We start from the raw sequence: 13,586 nt of genomic DNA, 5'->3' as shown, positions 1-13,586 counted from the left end.
TGTATTATTACCACATAAAAGCCATTCATGTATTTTTATTATTACCACATATGGGCTATTCATCAGGGATCTGAGTTACATACAAATCCAAACTACAGACATTCTCAGGAACATGTCTCCTACATAAACCTATATGTATATGTGTGTTTCATCATACAGTTTTATTGGGTCCTTTGGTATCTTCAGTTGATTTATCAAATAAGTTTATCCACATTTTTATTATGGAGTCCAAACTAGGTTTATAATTTTCCACCAAACAAGTGTATTTATGAGGAAGGAATAAAGGACTATGGTAACAAAAGCATAAAATACCAGTCTGCTCAAACATTATAAAAACATATAGAGCAACTAGGACAGCAAAACCAAAAACCCAATCTGTTAGAAATGATACTGTATATGTGGCCTTTAACAGTCATAGCAACTTTTATTTATTGTAGGAAACAGGGTGCAGCCACTGCAATGAGGAAGCCCAAGTTAGTCAACAGAGCTGACAGGTAGGGAAGCACTGAGGCATAATTTCCAAGGAACCCGTCTTCTACCATATAGACCAGCGTAGTTGCTAGCTGAATGCAGTAGTTAGTAATCCTAGGTGACAACACATCGGGCAGTTGAACCCTACCTAAATTCCTGACCCACAGTGTGTAAAATAAATCATTTTCAGTTGCTAAATTGTAGGCTAGTTTTAATAGATAATTGATGTACCTGCCAAACTGAATTTCAAGCTTAAAGACTTCTATCAACAAGAATATAGGGAATATTGTTCCATTGAACTTTTCCTTAGGAATCTAATAGTGTACTTTAGATAACCAAAATGATTAGAGAAACATCAGTGTAAAGACTAGTGTTGGGCATTAAAACTAGGGTTAAATCAATATTATAAAGGAGAGTATAATATGTAATAACTGTATGTTTTTGTAAAAAAAATAGTTCAGGCTTAAAAAATGTAGGGAGGATGTCTGCAAAAAAATTTTAAGCAATTTTCTGCCTATATATATATATATATATATTTTTTTTTTTTTTTTTTTGGCCAGGGCTGGGTTTGAACCCACCACCTCCGGTATTTGGGGCCAGCGCCCTACTCCTTCAAGCCACTCTGCCATTATATTTCTTATTGTAGAGTTGGTTTTATTAATCAGATTATTATTTCTTGTGTCTAGTTCACCAGAGCAAATGAATAATTATACATTATCCTAATTTTGTTATCTCCTATTTCTTTAAGAGCCAGGAATTTCAGTGTGGAGGAAATTGTATACAGACGTAAAACAGAAGGTTAAATAAACACCCTGTGCCTCTGGTTTTTAATTGAAATTATCAGTATGAGTTCTGAGATATTTTAATTTTATTTTAAAATAGTATATACCTTGTAAATGTATATATATTTTTGTACATATGTATATGTATAATGTTAATCTGAAAATGTCTTAAGTGTATTGTGGAATAAATCAAATGAATATTTATGTGATATTTTAATTCTGACATTTCCTATCTGTGTCTACAGAAAAGTCCCAGAAATGAGCAAAACTAGTTCCCAGAATGTTGTCTTGAAATGCTGTTTTCTACTAAAAGAAACCAGGGCTTTTTTGAGAAATCTTTACTTCCACGCCTTTGGCATGAGATATATAAAATGAACCTGGAATATTTTTATACCAGATGCCATGGAAGCCATCAATGATGGTTCATGATGAAAGGAACTTATGAACTGACTTGAAGAGGCTCTAGGGTCATCATCTAGCAAGGAAAGTCCCAAGTCCTGGGAAACTTCTTAGTTGCAGGCAAAATGCCACACTTTCACAGGCTCCCACTGGCCAAAATGGGATGATTTAAACATTAATAAGGACAGAAGCTGTAATGGAATGGCACCCCCCTTGTGCTTAAATCTGTAAGTTCGTAATGATAGCATCCTTACCCTTGTTCACCATTGGCGGATGTTAGGATACCATTCCTTCATTTTGAAAATCGATAAACCAAGGGAATGGTAAAGTATTTATTTTTACTTTCCTGTATGAACAGTAGATGAGGTAAAGTTTTTTGTTTTTTTTTTTTGCAGTTTTTGGCCAGTTCAAACCCGCCACCTCCGATATATGGGGCCGGCGCCCTACTCCTTTGAGCCACAGGTGCCGCCCCTAAAGTTTTTGTAATAAATTTTATGTGCTAGCAAATAAAGGTGAAATGATAGAATTGGAGTATCACCATTTTGTAATCACTTATATTTTAGTAGATTTTGACTTGGAGTGTCACTGGCAGCTAACAACACAAAAACAAAAGCATGTATGTGTTATAAAAATACCACCATCTAAAGATTAATCTTGCCAAAAATATTAAACCTGAATCTGAGGCAGCTGTCCCCATACAAATACTAATTCTCAGGAAATATAGAAGACAGAAGAACTTATTTAATCACACTGTGCAAATACAGTCAACAAGCCCAGTCTGAGACAAACCATAGGACAAATCATCCAATATATTCAACAAATTGCAACAAAAAAGGTGGTGAGGGTACCTAGAGATTAAAAACAGGCAACATTGAACTATGGCACTTAGGTATATTTATTTCAGTAATAAAACTATAACTAAAAGTAAGGGATTGAGTACTGGAACAGTCAGAATAGTGGTTTCTCTTGGTTTGGGTGGAGTAGTGGAAGGGGATGGAAGGTGATGTGTCTGTGAGGGACTATTGGAGGCTTCTGCTGTGGCTGAGGGAGGGGCAAATACATTTAGCTGTATATTTCTGAATGTGTTTTTATTTTCTCAATACTTTCAAATACAAGCCATCTCATTAGCAAGTCATAGATCTGTGATCAAATGTTGTGAATTCTTTCTAGGGGGGTGTACAAAGTGATATTCTGGTACATGTAATGCATAGTGATCAGATCAGGATAATTAAGCATAGCCATCATCTCAAACATTATCATTTTTGTGTGTTGAGTACATTTAATATCCTCCTTCTAGCTACTTAACATTACCTAATATATTATTGTTAACTATAATCATCTCACAGTGCTGTAGAACACTAGAACTTGCTCCTGCTATATAGCTGTAGTTTTGTATCCTTTAATAAATCTCTCCCTATTCTCTTCCCCTTACCCTTCTCAGCCTTGAGTATCCTCTGTTCTACTTTTTGCTTCTGTGATACCAACTTTTTTTTAGCTTCCACATGTGAATGAGAGTATGCAGTGTTTAACTTTCTGTTCCTGGCTTATTCACTTAACATAATGACCTCCAGTTCCATCCATGTTGTTAGGAATGACAATTTCATTTTTGTGGCCGAATGGTATTCTGTCAACTGAAGTCGATTCTATATCTTGACTATTGTGACTACTGCTGCAGTAAACCTGAAGATGTTTGATACACTGATTTCCTTTCCTTTGGATAAATGTCTAGTAGTGGGATTGCTGGCTAAAATGGTAGTTGTAGTTTTTTGAAGGACCTCTATATGGTTCTTCATAGTTCGTGTACTAGTTTGTATTCTACCAACAGTGTATGAGTTCTCCTTTTCTACGTCATTGCTAGTGTTTGTGATTTTTTTTTTTTTTTTGTCTTTCTGATAATGTCCATCCTAACTAGGATAAGATGATTTTTTATTGTGGTTTTGATTTGTGTTTCCTCGATGGTTAGTGATGTTAAGCATTTTTCTTTTGTATATTTCTTGGCCATTTGTGTGTTGAGAAATGTCTGTTCAGATCATTTTGGCCATTTTTTTTTTTGCAGTTTTTGGCCAGGGCGGGGCTGGGTTTAAACCCTCCACCTCCGGTATACGGGGCCGGTGCCCTACTCCTTTGAGCCACAGGTGCCGCCTTGGCCTTTTTTTTTTTTCTTTAAATTTTTCGAGACAGAGTCTTACTCTGTCACTTTGGGTAAAGAGTGTGGTGTCATAGCTCACAGCAACCTCAAACTTCTGGGCTCCAGCGATCCTTCTGCCTCAGCCCCCCAAGTAGCTGGGTCTGCAGGTGCCCAACATAATGCCTGGCTAGTTTTTCTATTTTCAGTAGAGTTGGGGTTACACTCTTGCTCAGGATGGTCTGGAACTCCTGAGCTCAGGTGATCCTCCCACCTCAGCTTCCCAGAGTGCTAGGATTACAGGCATGAGCTACTGTGCCCAGTCCATTTGTCCATTTTTTAATTGGATTGTTTGCTTGCTGTCAAGATATGTTGTTTCCTTTGTATATTATGGATATAAATCCTCTGATGAGTAGTTTGCAGATATTTTCTCTTATTCTGTAGGTTGTCTTTTCACTTTATTGATTGTTTCCTTTGCTGTGCAAGAGCTTTTTAGTTTGACTCAATCCCATTTATTTATTTATGCTTTGGTTGCCCATTGTTTTGAGATCTTATTCATAAAATCTGTTTCCAGGCCAATGTCTTGAAGCATTTCCCCTATGTTTTCTTTTAGTAGTTTTATAGATTTGGGTATTCCATTTAGGTCTTTGATCCATTTTTAGTTGATATTTTATAGGGTGGGATGCAGGGGTCTAGCTTCATTCTGTGTATGGATGTCTAGTTTTCCCAGCATCATTTATCTTTGAGTATCTTGGTGCTTTTGTCAGAAATCAGATGGCTGTAGATATGTAGATGTATGTGGATGAATTTCTTGGTTCTTGGTTTTGTTCCATTGGTTTATGTGTCTGTTGTTATGTCACTACCAAGATATTTTGATTAATACAACTTTTAGTATATTTTGAATTTTCTAGGAGTGTGATACCTCCAGCTTTATTCTTTTTGCTCAGGGTTGCTTTGGCTATTTGGGGTCTTTTGTAGTTCCCTACAAATTTAAGGATTTTTTTTCTGTTTCTGTGAGGAATTATCATTGGCATTTTGATAGGGATTGTGTTGAATCTGTAGATTGTTTTGGGTAGTATGGTCATTTTAACAATATTGATTCTTCTCATCCTTGTGCATAGGCTTGTCTTTCCATTGTTTGTGTTCTCTTCTGTTTCTTTCATCAGTGTTTTGTAGTTTTCCTTGAGAGGTCTTTCACCTCATTGGTTAAATTTCTTCCTAGGTATTTTATTTTTTGGATATCTATGATAAATGGGACTGCCTTCTTAATTTCATTTTCAGCTACGTCAGTGTTAGTATATAGAAATGCCACTCACTTTTCTATGCTAATTTTGTATCTTATAAATTCACTGAACTTACCTGTCAGTTCTAACAGTTTTTTGGTAGTATCTTTAGATTTTCTATGTATACGATCATTGCATCTGAAAATAGGAACAATTTAATTTAGGCATTTCTCTGGCCTAAACACTCTGGCTAGGATTTCTAGTGCAATATTGATTAAATGTGGTGGGAGTGGCCATCCTTGCCTTAGTCCAGATTTTAGAGGAAAAACTTTTACCTTTTCTCCATTCAGTACACTGTCAGTTGTGGTGAATATTGTTTTCTATATTTGTGTTAATAATGAAAGTCTAAAGTAAAAAATAAGGAAAAAACTGATTATAGGGTAAACAACTATATTGAGAAATGGTAAGAGTTGATACCTTTTAAATGAGCTAAGATTTGTTGACTGAAGATTTTATTAAGTGCTATTCTCAGAGGAGTGAACATAATCTGTAAATAGAGAGGCAGTGACGTTTATTAAAAAGAAGGCTGGAGTGCTGAAAACTAATATAAATCTGAAAGGGTGGATTTCAGTGAGGGACTGGAAAGCTAGCCAGGAAACCACTGTGTTAAGGTGAAGGTCATAAAGATTTGGATTAGGTGCTTGTAGGAATAGAGGTAAAACAGAAGCTGCTGTTTATTTTAGTATGATAGTCATTAATACTTGGTGATAGATTATTAAAAATAAAAATATTAGAAATAAACTCAGAGACTTTAGGTTTTGAGGGCATACCATTTGCATGGGTTGGGGATTCTGGAAGCATAATTCCAGGTGATGATGCTAGAGTAAGATCTGATACTTCTTATGATATATTTAGAATCTCAGAGGAGTGGTTGCTAGGGATTCTATATTCCAAATTGTTCATTGAAAAATGCCAATTCTTACAAGAAGGTTGGTTTTGTTAAGTGCATAATTGGGATATAGAGATTTGACAGTGACTTTTCAATATTATTCTTTGTATCTTTTGAATTTATTATCTATTCAGAAAATAAATAACATTTACCTAAAAGATAAAGATGCCCAAGGCTTCAGTTGCTGAGGGAAATTCTTTTTTTGGCATTTTATTATTTTAAATACTTCAGGCTAGATAATTTCCCCCCAAAAGCAGCCAGATAAACATGTTAATGCTTAATGATTGTCTTTGACTTACATCTGTGGGTAAACTTTGTATGTTTGATTGTTCATGTTTGTGTATGTGTGCATTACGGTATATGCATGCCTGTTGTCCATGGATGTGACTGTGTGTGGCTCGTGTGTATGTATGTGTTTGTATGTGTTTTACCCACAACAGAACGTTTATAGCTGGAGGCTTAGAGACCCTGTCTTCCAGAATTTTTCATTCTTATTGCCATTAATTTACAGATTTTCTCCTTAGACAAGGGAGATGTCCTTGCTTCTTACCTAGTCTCAGGACCATTCAAAGACTGTCTTTCTCTTTTGTTATTACTACTGAGATTGGCTATCCACTATATAGGGGTCATTCCATCTGTGTCCCTCCACCTAACTCTCTTCAGGTGATTGCCATGAATCCAGTTTTTGTAACAAAGTGTCTTGAAATCCGTGAATTTTTATTTCTTATCTCAGCCTTTGGAGAGCTTAAAATCCAGTATCAGATCTGGTCAAGAAAATTGATTATGTTATGACATGAAAATATGTGAAACACTTTTTAAAATTTGTTTTTTAACTTTTTCCTTTACAATTTTTCAGTGACTAAAAACCATCAGGAAACTCAAGTCAGATATGCTTATTCTTTTTCTCTTTCTTGAGACAGAGTCTTACTATGTCGCCCTTGGTAGAGTGCGGTGGCGTCACAGCTCACAGCAACCTCAAACTCTTGGACTTAGGCAATTCTCTTGCCTCAGACTCCCAAGTAGCTGGGACTACAGGAGCCCACTGCAATGCCCAGCTATTTGTTGTTGTTGTTGTAGTTGTCATTGTTGTTTGGCAGGTCTGGGCTGGGTTTGAACCCGCCAGTTTGGGTATATGTGGCTGGCACCCTAGCTGCTGAGCTACAGGCACCAAGCCAGATATGCTTATTCTTGAAGGGCTGATGAAATTGGGAGAAGTTTTAAGTCTATTCCCCCCAGGATTGGAAAAGACAAGGAGGCACTAGTAGGAAGCTAAGCAACCTAGCACAGTGTCAAATAATTTAGTAGTGATTAAAACCATCAGGAAACTCAAGTCAGATTAGCTTATTCTTCAAGGGCTAATGAAATTGGGAAAAGTTTTAAGACTATTCCTACCAGGATTGGAAAGGACAGTGGATTCTGGGTAGCCTAGGCCAGTGGCTGCCATTCTTGGCCGCATGTTGTCACTACCTGGGAATAGCAAAGAAAAATACTGATGTTTTGTCCCCACCCTTAGAGATTCTGATTTAATGGGTCAGGGCTAAGGCCTGGGCACTGGAACATTTTGAACATAACCACTTGAATTTAATGTGCAGTTATGTCTGAGAACCACTGGCCTAGAGAAGAAAACTGGTTCTGGTCTAAGAAAAGAGTTTCACAGTGACTCAATCCCAAGTTCTCTCCATTTGGGACAAATTAGAATTTATTGTAAAAGGTAAATGTGGTATTTCTGTGTGTTCCTTAGGAAATTTGATGCTTTTTAAGACTTGTGATTATTTAGGTTTCTGATTGGTGGGAACCAAAAAAAAACATGAGTTAAGTCTTTAGCATCTGAAAAGAATGAACAGATTCACGTATTAACAGTAATAGAAAGAAAACGTCATGGAACTGGGCATGGTGCTCAAGCCTTTAATCCCAGCACTTTGGGAGGCCAAGATGAGAGGATCACCTCCAGAGTTTATGGCTCCGGTGACCTTTGATTGCACCATTGCATCCCAGCTTGGACAACAAAGTAAGACGCTGTCTGTAAAAAAAAAAAAAAGAAAAAAATGTAGAAATGAAAAACCGCTTCATGGATTGGCTGTACGTAATTTAACATTGTGATATTTGTACAGGTTGCCTGTGATTTGCTTCGAAGAATTATCCGCATTTTGTATCTCAGTAAGAGACTCCAAGGACAACTGCAAGGGGGAAGTAGAGAGATAACAAAAGCTGCTCAGAGTCTCAATGAACTTGGTAAGTCCTTTTTGATTAGGAAGTTAGAAGAGGTTTTAAAGATTTTAACTCACTTGATTTGTTGACTTTTGTCATCACCATTAACAAATACTGTTGAGCACATTTTTAAATGTGGTATATGACACATTTAAATGGGTGGTATATGACATTGTCACACTTCTCCGAATGAGTAAATAAAATTAGTAAATTTTCTGCAAATGGTGATTATTTAAAAAATTATTATACAGTAAAATTGGCCTTTTCTCATATACAGGTCTATAAATTTTAACACACATATAGATTCGTGTAACCACCACAATAGTCATAATACAGAACAGTTTTATCACCTCCCCAAATTCCTATCTTTTTATGATCACACCCACCCTCTACCCTAATCTGGCACCACTCATCTTTTTTTCCATCTTTTTATCTTTGTCTTTTTGAGAATGTCACAAGAGTGGAATTATAAAGTAGGTAACTTTTAAGGTTGATATCTTACACTCAACATATCGTATTTTGCTTTTATAATGTGCTTCTGTGTATAGTGTACACCCACGTTTTCAGCCCAAACTTTTGGGGTGAGGTGAAATCTTTCATACCATATGTACATATGGTATGCATCCTTACATTTTACTCAAAGCTTGGGCCAAAGTGCGCATTATACACGGCAGAATATGGAATAAGTTTGAGATTTATCCAAGTTTTTTTGTGTACTAATAGTTTGTTACTTTTGTTTGATGGAATTGATTGTATGAATGTAAGGCAATATGTTTATTGATTCACTGGTTGAAAGACGTTTGTATTGTTTCCAGTTTTAGGTGATTATGAATAGAGTTGCCATAAACATTTGTGTATAGTTTTTATTTCTGTTTTGGGGAATATCCTGGAAAAATGCTATTTTTTAGATGACAAATCGCATTTTGCCTAGAAGATATTATGCCTAGAAGATTTATTTAATTATTTATTTATTTATTCTTTTCTCAGACTTTCAGAGTAGGCCCTTGATGTTCAATAATTTAATGTTATAGTTTTGACTGTTAACAAACTACAATGTCCACGATGCAGTAGTTCATAATTTTTTAGGCAAAATTTTGAGTAGCTAGTGAGTATGTGTCAAACTGCCCAATGACTGTGTTTTAATGAGGCTGTGTCATTTTCTTCTTTTCATTGGGTATCTAGTAATTTTTCTAAAGGGGATATATTTAGTGATAATTATACTTTTGTAGGTTTCTAGGTCTTTGATTACATTCATTTCAAACATCAAAAATCTACTTACTCTTACTGATATGCTTTGAAAGTAGGTTTGCTGAAATAACATTAGATAAATGTATGTTCTTTCTAAATTTTTCTACCTTAATTTTTCAATTACATAGTCATGATATGCTATAATGCTTAGTTTATATTTTTTACTGATCAAGGGAATGTATGCAATAACCTTCACAAATGCTTTAACAACATTTCGATTGTATAATGCTCAAATATAGGCTTTGTTTAGGTGCACGATTTGGGATGTATCTAATTTGTGATTTAGTGTCTAGGAATATATCATATAAAAAGTTAATTTTTTGGCTATGTATGGTGGCTTACACATGTAATCCTAGCACTTTGGGAGGCCAAGGTGGGAAGATTGCTTAAGGCCAGGAGTTTGAGATCAGTCTAAGCAACATAGTGAGACCCTGTCTCTACAAAGAAAAAAAAATTAGCTGGATCCATTGGAGTGTGCCTGTAGTCCCAGATGATTTAGAGGCAGAGGCAGGTTAGTTGAGCCAGAAGTTTGAGGCTGTGGTGAGCTATGATACACCATACGCTCTATCTTGGGTAAGAGAGTGGGATACTGTCTCAAAAAAAAAAAAAAAAAGTTAATGTATTTTTAAGCAGTTTGTAATACTTGAGTGTTATTTTCATAGTATGGTCTAAATATAGGAGTGCAAAAACCATAGTATCAGCTATTATATTTTGCTTTATCAGATTTAATTTCTATACATCAAAAATAGTCTCTAAGATAATAGAATCAACAGATACAAATTATTCCAAGATTTATTATGTATGTTCATCATCACTGACTTTCCTTCATATTAAAAAATAGTTAAATTTTGATTGTAATTATCATCTCTCCTAGAATAACAGATGCTATAATACAAATGGTGATGTCTTTTTCTTTTTGAAAAACAGGCAGAAATACTGATCATTTTCTAAGTTTGTTCAGAACAAAGTGTAAATTTGTTTCCTTTCAATGTGGTATTACCTTTATCTAAAGCTTTCACAAATATTTAATGTTAAGTTATTGACAAAACATATTTCATAATGGAATTATCTCAAAGTGAATTATATTAATTTATATTTTTAAAGCTTTGCAAATTATATGTGATTTAATATTTGCAAAGGCATAATCTCCTTATCATTCACCGTGGTTTAGTCTTGACCAGTCCTGGCTTTGATAACTGATAAGGAGAATGACTAATAAGGACAAGCATTGTTGGCTGTCAATACCACATGTACAGTAAATAACCTTTCTGTGATTGAAGCATCTCTAAAATTATCATTGTCTTTATCATTTTGATTCTAGTTCTCATTAAAAGAGTAAAATGATGAAGAGTTGCATTGTAATATATATCATACACTCTTGAAATCAACAGCAATTTCTTAAACTTGAAAGATTTTGAGGCTTGGATTGGGATGACCACATGAAATACATTGTCATATGGAAATTAAGCATATTCTGAGGGGTGTGTGTGTGTGGATTGATTACTAATGTATACACATTTTGGGTATTGAAAATATTCTGGAATTAGTCATATTGTTGCCCAACTTTGACAGTATACTAAAAACCACTGAATTGGCCAGGCACAGTGGCTCACATCTGTAAACTCAACACTGTGGGAGGTGGAGGTGGGTGGATTGCCTGAGCTCAGGAGTTTGAGACCAGCCTGAGCAAGAGCGAGACCCCCATCTGTAAAAATACCCAGATGTTGTAGCAGCCACCTTAGTCCCAGCTACTTGGGAGGCTGAGGCAAGAGAATCACTTGAGCCCAAGAGTCTGAGATTGCTGTGAGCTATGATGCCACAGCCTTCTACTGAGGACAACAAAATGAGACTCTGTTTCAAAAAACAAACAAATAAACAAAATAAAAACCACTGAATTATGCACTTTGAAAGACAAAATTTTATGTTATGTAAATTATATATCAATTTGAAACGTATGTCTGCCATGGTGGTGCATGTCTGTAATTCCAGCACTTTGGAAGCTGGAGTGGGAGGATTGCTTGAGGCCAGGAGTTTGAGACCAGCCCGAGCAACATAGCAAGATTCTCTCTCCTAAAAAAAAAAGTTTGTTCTGGATTCTTAGTGACAGTTATACTAATATGTTTTATTTTATTTTAAATTGTGATGTAAGTGACATATAATAAACTGCATATATAAAAAATGTATGATTTAATAAATTTTGACATGAAACCATCACTTACATCAAGATAGTGAACATAACTATCACCCCCAAAAGTTTCCTTATGCCCCTTGTTAATCTCTCCTTAGGTATTCACTCATTTGTTTTCTGTCACTCTATGCATTAGTTTCTGTGCATTCTTTACAGAATTTTATATAAATTGGATTATACATTTTGCATGTGGTTTTGGTCTGCCTCTTTCAGCCAGCTTTATTATTTTGAGGTTCATCAGTGTTGTATGTTATCAACACTGATGAACTGACTAGTTTTCAATTGATATATCACAGTTGATTTATTCATTTACCTCTTTTGTTTGTTTTGGAGTTTTTTTTGAGACAGAGCCTTGCTCTGTACCCTGGCTAGAGTATATTAACATTATTGTCATCAACATTAAAAACATTGAAAACAAAGAAGTCCCAAATAAATGAACACATCTTATCTATCAGGTGGAAGACTTAATATTGTTTAAGATGTCCATTTTCCCCACGTTGATCTATAGATTCAACACAATTACAATCTAACTTCCAGCAGGCTTTTAGAAATTGACATGCTGATTTTTTGTTTTTTAATTTCAGGTTATAGGATACAAACAACCAGGTCACAATTTTCAAATGTTTTATGTAGAGTCCCTCTGGTAGTTGTGTCCCACACTCAAAGGGTGTGCCCTACACCCCTACCTTGTGCCCTTTAAGTGGGAGCAAATGGATCCCTCCCCTCATCTCTTCACTCCCTTGTTCCCCCCTCCACCAACTTGAATAGAATTAAGTTTTTCTCCTATGTGACCATGTGTTAGATTATCTGCTGGCTTTGTAATAAAATTGAATACATTAGATACTTGCTTTTCCATTTTTGTGAGAAGAAAATTTTTAAAAAGTTTATTTTTGGTTCTTTTTATAGAAATCAGGTCTTGCTGTGTTGGCCAGGCTCGTCTTGATGTCCTGGCCTTAAGCAATTCTCTCACCTTGGCCTCCCAAAATACTGTGGTTACAGGCATGAGCCACTATTCCTGGATTGACAAACTGATTTTAAAGTTCATATAATGTTTAAAGTTCATACAGTTTAAACTGTAATCTTGGCACTATGGGAGGCTGAGCCGAGTGCATTGCCTGACCTCAGGAGTTTGAGACCAGCAAAAGTGAGACCCCATCTCTAATAAATAGCTGGGTGCTGTGGTGGGGACCTTATAGTCCCAGCTATTTGGGAGGCTGAGGCAAGAGAATTACTTGAGTCCAGGAGTTTGAGGTTGCTGTGAGCTGTGATGCCCCAGCACTCTACCAAGGGCAACAAAATGAGACTCTGTCTCAAAAAAAGAAAAAAAAATCAGCAAATCTATTGGTGTCTGTAAGAAATTATTTTAATATTCCAAATGCAAGGCCAGGCATGGTGGCTTGTGCCTGTAATCCTAGCACTCTGGGAGGCTGAGGCAGGTGTATTGCCTGAGCTCAAGAGTTTGAGACCAGGCTGAGCAAGAGTGAGACTCCATCTTTAAAAAATAGCCAGGTGCTGTGGCAGGCGCCTATAGTTCCAACTACCAGGGAGGCTGAGGCAAGAGAATTGCTTTGAATCTAAGAGTTTGAGGTTGCTGTGAGCTATGACATCATAGTACTCTACAGAGGGCAAAAAAGTGATACTCTGTCTCAAAAAATAAATAAGTAAATAAATAAAGTTAGTCCACATGGAAATGCATAGGATTTAGAATAGTTAGAACAACTTGCAGAAAAATATAAAGTTGGAGGAATAACTTTACCCAGTTTGAAGACTTATTCTAGTAATCATGACATAAATATAGACAAATAGATTAATGGAACAGATTTGTAAGTCCAGAAATAGACCCACACATCTATGAACAACTGACTTTTAAATGGTGAATTTTTTTTTTTGAGACAGGATTTTACTTTGTTGCCCTTGGTAGAGTGCTGTGATATCAAAGCTCACAGCAACCTCCAACCCCTGGGCTTAGGCAATTCTCTTGCCTCAGCCTTTC

At 35.9% G+C, this 13,586-nt stretch overlaps 1 protein-coding gene across 1 annotated transcript in view; it reads left to right on the top strand.

The window, feature by feature from the left end:
• Window positions 1-13,586, top strand: part of COG5 (component of oligomeric golgi complex 5) — a 332,964-nt gene that overhangs the window by 31,142 nt on the left and 288,236 nt on the right. Inside the window, exon 6 of the mRNA XM_053554011.1 lies at window positions 8,061-8,181. Coding sequence (XP_053409986.1) covers window positions 8,061-8,181 — 121 coding nt within the window. The remainder of the gene's footprint in view (window positions 1-8,060; window positions 8,182-13,586) is intronic.

The sequence above is a fragment of the Nycticebus coucang genome, chromosome 11, assembly GCF_027406575.1.
Source record: "Nycticebus coucang isolate mNycCou1 chromosome 11, mNycCou1.pri, whole genome shotgun sequence".
Classification (NCBI taxonomy): domain Eukaryota; kingdom Metazoa; phylum Chordata; class Mammalia; order Primates; family Lorisidae; genus Nycticebus; species Nycticebus coucang.
The sequence above is the reverse complement of the archived record's forward strand: the minus strand, read 5'-3'. Positions and strand labels throughout refer to the sequence as shown.